Below are 6571 nucleotides of genomic sequence, written 5' to 3'. Positions count from 1 at the left end.
ACACTCGAGCTAGACAGAACTTCTTTAAATAGCCAAGATTATATTCGAGCTGAAAAAGACTTCCAAGAATAAATAACTTGGCAACCAAAATTTGCACAGAGAATAAGTAAGGTGAGCGAGCATTATTAATAAATAATGGGTAAAAGATGAAATATAACAAAAAAGGAAAATCACCAGAGAAGCATGAAACTAGTGAAAAACACGAGATGAGTATGTAGATGATGACAATGATGACGCTGACGGAACGCGAGATCCAAATCACAGAACGACGATGATTTTAAAAATTCCAAACGTAAATTTTCTACAAGTGAAAACTTTTTTAAAAAAGGAGTAAAGCTTATTAGGTTGGATTTTAGGACAGCAACTAATGCTGATGAAACAAGCTTAAAATTAAATTAAAAGGTTAAAATTAAGTTAAAGCTCACAGAACCAATCAATAAACCGATCAATCGAAATTTGCATCGAAATCATGCGACTCAAAAACCATCAATACAAATTAGGACCATTTCAGTATTAATTTAATATTTATATACCAACAAATCAATACTTTGTTACCAGTCATACCGTACACTAATTTTTCTAAGTTGAATTTGAATTTTCGACCAAATATTGCAGATCTATTGTGAAACGAAGTTCACTCGGAGAAAATTCGGACTAAAATACTCCGATATTTTCGATTGAATCTTGCGCTAAAACAAAATGAAATGACCATCTAAATCCCAGAAAAAATTGATTTAGATATAGTGAACTACACCGAATTTTCAAAAAATTAGATTCTGCAGAAATCTATCCTTTAAAATTTCAACAGCTGCAAATTTACATTCAGTTAAAAAGATGAAACATACTGTACATGGAGCACAAAAATTTTAAAATTAATACAGAAGAAAAAAGTAATCATTGAGTCATTTCAATGAAAATATTTATTGCTAACCGAAGAATGCTATCAATTATATTGGAAAATAACGGCAACAATAATCATTGTCATATAAAAAAATGTTGAACTAGCTGTATACAACAATAAGAAATGCTCTAGAAAATGTAAGCGAATATTCGAAAAATTTAAATTTGAGAAGCAACAATTTTAAAAAACCACAGAATTCAAAAAACCGAAATGTGAAACCGTAATTGGAATGAAAGAATTTTGTCTGAGAATACTTTTGGATGAATAAACAGACGAGCATTTGGCGAACGAATGTTTACCGGTTCATTGAAATTTCTGAGTTTATAGTAGATGACGAGTATCATGAATTTAGATTAAACTGTTCTGCCGAGAAATACTTCACGTGCAGCTTGATGTTCTGACGTATCACAGTGAACTCGAAATTCGGTCTGAAATTTGAAATAATCGTCATATAGTTGCATGGAAACAATGGCGAGTAAATTTTATAATACGTAGCAGAAAGTAATGGACACTCTTGTCATAATTATTGGTTTTTCGGAGTTTCAGATATCTTTTCAGCAGAGTTACAGACTGAAATACAGAAGGAATTACCAACCTGTGCACCGAATTTTGCATTACAAGCCCGACATTGGTAATGGGTTTGTACCAATTTGAATACTGAATCACAACCCTGGCATATTAGTCGTTGATGATTTTTCAACAGCTGTTCCTGTTGAAATACATTGGTACATTGAGGACATGCCCAGCCAACCTGAATATGATCATTTTAAATCAAGTACAATTAGTATTTTTAGAAGCTATAAGGAAGTTCGAGATGTAAAGGAATACCATAGAGAGGCAAGCAAAAAATAAAATAACCTCACTATCAGTGCTGCCAGCACATTGGAAATCACGTAATGGAAGTATAGCAACCAGTTGTTGAAAAGTTTTGCCATCTTGTGTGAATTTCGATGATTCACGGCCGGAACTCATATCTGTCGTAATCTGCGCCATGACACTTTCAGGAATTTGAAGCATCGGTATCGGTGTACCCATTAGGTTTGGATCATACATTATTGGTGCCAAGCCTTCAAGAGGTCATTGTATTGGCATATATTACATGGTCAAGTAAGCACAATAAACAACAGGTTTGTCTAATCAGAATGCATTTTTGGTGTATGCACACTTTTGCTTCTAGGAATTTTCATAACACTATTAGTTGACAGCTTGTCAAAAAAAAGTTTAGTTTTAAAAAGAACTATAACACCAATATTCATACTAACCCGATCGAATATTATATAAGAAATTATAAGGAAAATGTGGCATCGTATTGCTCCCAGGGTTTGAAGTCGATACAGTAGTGGATGGCTTCATTGTTCGCCGATCTCGTATAGTTTTCATTCTAAAAATCGCGATAACCAAACAATATCAAGCATAGAACAATCATGCGAAAAAGGAACAACAGCTAATTTCATTTCAGGGTGAAAGAGATTACGGAATTAGAGAAATTAGTATAAAACCTCGTTCGTTGGATATCTTCTTTATCAATCGTTTCTAGTGTAGCGTTCAAATCTATTGGTCCTTCTGTTTGAATATTATCTGCTTGGAAAAGTTTTTTGACATGATTAATGTGACCAGTGGTGAATATATGATCATGCAAGGTAACATGATGATCGTAACTAACACCACACATTGCACAGCGCGTCGATGTACAACGAAGTAATTCTTCATCACCTAAGAAATTTTTCAAATAAAAAATACGGTACAATTTCAAAGTGAGAAAGCGACAATTTCCCTGCTCTTGTAATATAAAAGCAAAAAAAGAAGTTTACAATAGTTCTTTGTTCAGGGATGCAATATTTTGGGCTAGTTCATCAGTTAATTGCAAATTCTTCTGCCTCATCGAGATAGCACAGCTTCACTTCTCGATATAGCATTTATCAGTCATCTAACCTTCTGCTAACCCTCATGAGGTCTTTTTTCGTATGCAAACTCCTAAAAACTATTCTCTGATGACAGGTTTAACGGGTTTTCACAGCTAAGTAAATAATCTGATTCCAAGATAACAAACCACTGTGTGATCGCAATTTCCGCTCTTTCGCTCGAGCATTTTGAAACCACACCTGTACAACTCGTTTATGAAGACCAATTTCGACTCCTAGCAAGTCACATTCATTCATCGATGGAGTTTTGTAACTCATGAATATGCTTTTCATCACCTACAATTTTATTCTTGTCTAGAACAGTCAGCAGCGTATTTAATTCAAAGGTCTAAACTCTGGAGGTTCTTAAATAACAAACTGTCATCATAACACTTACATGAACTTGTAATGGTGTCAAATGAGTTCGATACCGTTTGGAACTAGCAGGACTTCTCTGAGCCCCAAAACAGCCAATTCCAATCGCATTTGGGGATGCGCTATTGTAGCGTTCACTAATATCCATGTTATCACTGTTATTATCATCGTTGTCCGAGTGCAAGAATGAAGGAGATATCGATACCGAATCTTCGCGCCTAGAACTTTTAGTTCTTTTTATGTAGCTATATCAAATCCAAAAAAGGTACAGTTTTCTTTTTTCCTGTATTTTTTCCAAAATTAGATTTAGGAAACTGAACGATAAAGGAAGCTAATTTGACAAATGTCACGCTGGTTTTTATAGCAAGCGAAACCATGTGATTGCTGAGGAAGTCTTAAAAAAAACTATAAAGGACTAATGTTATTTAAATCAACATTTTATGAAATTTGATGAGAAAATCAACATTTTCGCGAAGACCATACCCTTCGCTATTAGCGGTACAACTGAGATCAAGCGGCGATAGTTCTGACTTTTTTGAAGAACCATTCGTTTTCGACAGATCTCCTAGTGAGTCATCACCCGCCAACGCTGTGATTGTTGGTACCTGTAAGGAAATTGTAGTAAATTTCATGAAGTTATGGACGCCCCATAGATCTCATTTCGACATGGTCTCATTCGATATGCTCTGCCTTAATCCATCTGGAAGCACTCTCTGAGACAACCCAAATTTCCAAGTTTCAATTTCCTACCAATGTTTATATACTGCGATATTAGAAAAACTAAGTAGTAGCAAAGAATATGCATTTCCTCACATCTTCAGCGTCCGGTAATAAATCGACATTAACTGATGTACTGTTAGCTTGCTCCGGATGACGATTCGGAATATGGACAATCAGTGAATCTCGCGAGTGGAATAATAGGCAACAGAAAGGACAGCGCTTATAGAATACCGCTTTTTTCTTATCCCTTACCTTCTGAACGATGAGAAGATTTAGTTCATTTGAACATCAAAAAGGACGCGCCTACTACTATATGCCCACATTTTTTAAGCTATTTTCCTTCCGTAATTCACACAATGCACTATGTTATCGTGGTAAAAACTATTATAGATACCACTCACTCCTAAATAAAAGAACTGCTCGAACACCCATCAAGATTATTTCATGCACTTTAGATTATCACTTTCTTGAAATAGATTCAAGATACCATCTATAAGCCAGTCAGACAAATGAAAGACAAGAACAAATTAAAAAAGATTACCGATTTATTCCCAAATTGCTCTGAGTCATGATAGGAAAACAGGCTTCAGGAAAATCTAATAAGTAGAGATAATTTAAAAACTAAGAACTGGAGGAAATCAGCCCAGAATGAATAAGAATGGAGGAAATCTTACTAGCTTCATGGATGGATCCTGTGGTTTGATTGATGCCTGCGCCTGCAGTTTCAAAAATTCTGTTTGACTGATATCGATAGCAGTTCCCGACGATGCAGTACCAATAAGCTGAGCTAATGCTCCACCCAAAGTAGCTGTCTGGCTAGTTGCTGCAACTGATGTAGAACTCAGTCGTGACGCATCACGTAGATTCTCCAAACTGGTCTTTTCGTCTTCACTCAAATTCTCTTCGACGGCCTGTAATAATAATAAATACAAACACTCCCAAGTAATTTCCCTCAAAAAAGGTAAGGAATAATCATTCATAGATCAGACAGTACAGCTATCGAAATTAAAAACAACAGCAAAGATAAATACCATAAATATAATACTTTATTATCTTTTTGTTGAGCCACGCAATCATCCTTGTAGCATAACTTCTGCTGATGTTGTATCAGTTCATAATACCGTTGAAACACTAACTGGCATCGTTTGCACTGAAAATTACTCCCCGGTGTTTTCATAAATCGATCGTCGTTGCTTGACATTGGTTGATTTTCATATATTTTTCGGGCCTGAAAAGAAATTCTCGTGCCAAGATTTAACAGTGGAAAGAAACCAACCGGTTCAGGTGTAAAATATAAAATGAACGAACTTGAGATCTTTCAGCTACTAGCCCACCATTTTTATCTTTTAGAAAGTGATGATGATAGAAAAAGCAACCACTATTTGTTATGTACCTTCTGTCGAGCATTCTGGAACCAAACAACGATAACTCGTGGACTAAGTTGGAGCTTTTTCGACAAAACTTCCAAATCATCATCTTTAGGATAAGCTTGCTTATCGAAAAATTGCTGTAATGTCCGCAGCTGGTAATCGGTAAAACGAGTACGATTAGCACGACGTCCAGTCACCGAATTTGAAGGCAAATCTTTAAAAAAAAATGGTAAGACATTCTTGAAAAGTTTCGCTAATTCCAATTCAATAATAATAGGTAGCAATCCTTTGACTACCGCTGGCCACTAAATATTAACTGTTTTTTATGGACAGGGAATCTAATCTTAGGACAGATTCTTCTGTTTCTATCTAACCTGAAGGTTTAACTTGCAGAAAAAGTAAGGTTTCATGAGAAACAGATAATCACAGAAGTAAAAATTGAAAGGCAAAGTTCGAGAAGTACTTGATAATATGGACGAAAGATTTTTGTCATCATGCAAGAAAGTGGCGAAAGGATTATTGCATGTTGGCGGAGTCGAATGAATCTGGGTAGTTTGGACATTTGCAGCAGACACTGAATTTCCGACACCGTTTATATTTATCGGAGTTTCGGGTGTTTGCAACAGTTGCGGTTTCGATTCTTCTTCTGTCTGAAAAGTAATGGATTTCACAGCAATCAACCTTAAGGACTAACCCTTAATTCCTTAGTATCTTCAACAATTATGCATAAAGTTTTTTGCCTCATTATCATATGCTACTTTTTCCTTTCAAAGACCAAAAAGGACCTCAATTTTAAGAGTGGTTATTTTTGTTTCACCAGTTTTTTCGTAAGCGTCCAAATCAATGCTCATTTGCGGCGGGATGTTGAAATTATAGGGAGAATCTTTGTCACGTTGTCGTTCCTGAAAAATAAAAAAATACGCCCCAAAAAAATTACCACGGTTGTAGTCGTAATTAGAACTGAATAAAGTCGAAAAACAACCCCTCATTTTCTCAAAAATTGTGTGCACAAAATCTTTGACAAAGACCTAAGATATTAGGATAAGGGACCATTTGTTTACTGATAATTGAGAAAGCGAGCATTTTGCATTCCCTTATCATTTTAAAACAAATTATGACCTTAAACAGTGTATTGCGGAACCAGTGTTTTATAACTTTTTCCGGAAGTTGCGCCTTTACAGACATTTCCTTGATTTGTTGTTCACTGGGTGAATTATTGATGTCAAATACTGCCGCAAATTTTCTAGCTGATCATCAGTGATGCGTGTTCGAGCTCTTTAGCTGGTGATGCACTTGGGATTGCT

The 6571-nt window shown here is 35.5% G+C and overlaps 1 protein-coding gene across 1 annotated transcript in view; it reads right to left on the bottom strand.

The window, feature by feature from the left end:
- Positions 1-1254: 1254 nt before the first annotated feature.
- LOAG_18304 (homeobox domain-containing protein) overlaps positions 1255-6571 on the bottom strand; it is a gene marked incomplete at both ends in the record, with an annotated part of 13237 nt that continues 7920 nt past the window's right edge. Inside the window, 14 exons of the mRNA XM_020450966.1 lie at positions 1255-1329; positions 1497-1652; positions 1760-1968; positions 2164-2282; positions 2401-2614; positions 2952-3099; positions 3200-3395; positions 3661-3782; positions 3991-4152; positions 4572-4808; positions 4943-5125; positions 5291-5481; positions 5731-5917; positions 6053-6169. Of these exons, the coding sequence (XP_020305301.1) occupies positions 1255-1329; positions 1497-1652; positions 1760-1968; positions 2164-2282; positions 2401-2614; positions 2952-3099; positions 3200-3395; positions 3661-3782; positions 3991-4152; positions 4572-4808; positions 4943-5125; positions 5291-5481; positions 5731-5917; positions 6053-6169 (2316 nt within the window). The remainder of the gene's footprint in view (positions 1330-1496; positions 1653-1759; positions 1969-2163; positions 2283-2400; positions 2615-2951; positions 3100-3199; positions 3396-3660; positions 3783-3990; positions 4153-4571; positions 4809-4942; positions 5126-5290; positions 5482-5730; positions 5918-6052; positions 6170-6571) is intronic.

The sequence above is a fragment of the Loa loa genome (assembly GCF_000183805.2).
Source record: "Loa loa unplaced genomic scaffold supercont3.254, whole genome shotgun sequence".
Lineage (NCBI taxonomy): Eukaryota > Metazoa > Nematoda > Chromadorea > Rhabditida > Onchocercidae > Loa > Loa loa.
The sequence above is the reverse complement of the archived record's forward strand: the minus strand, read 5'-3'. Positions and strand labels throughout refer to the sequence as shown.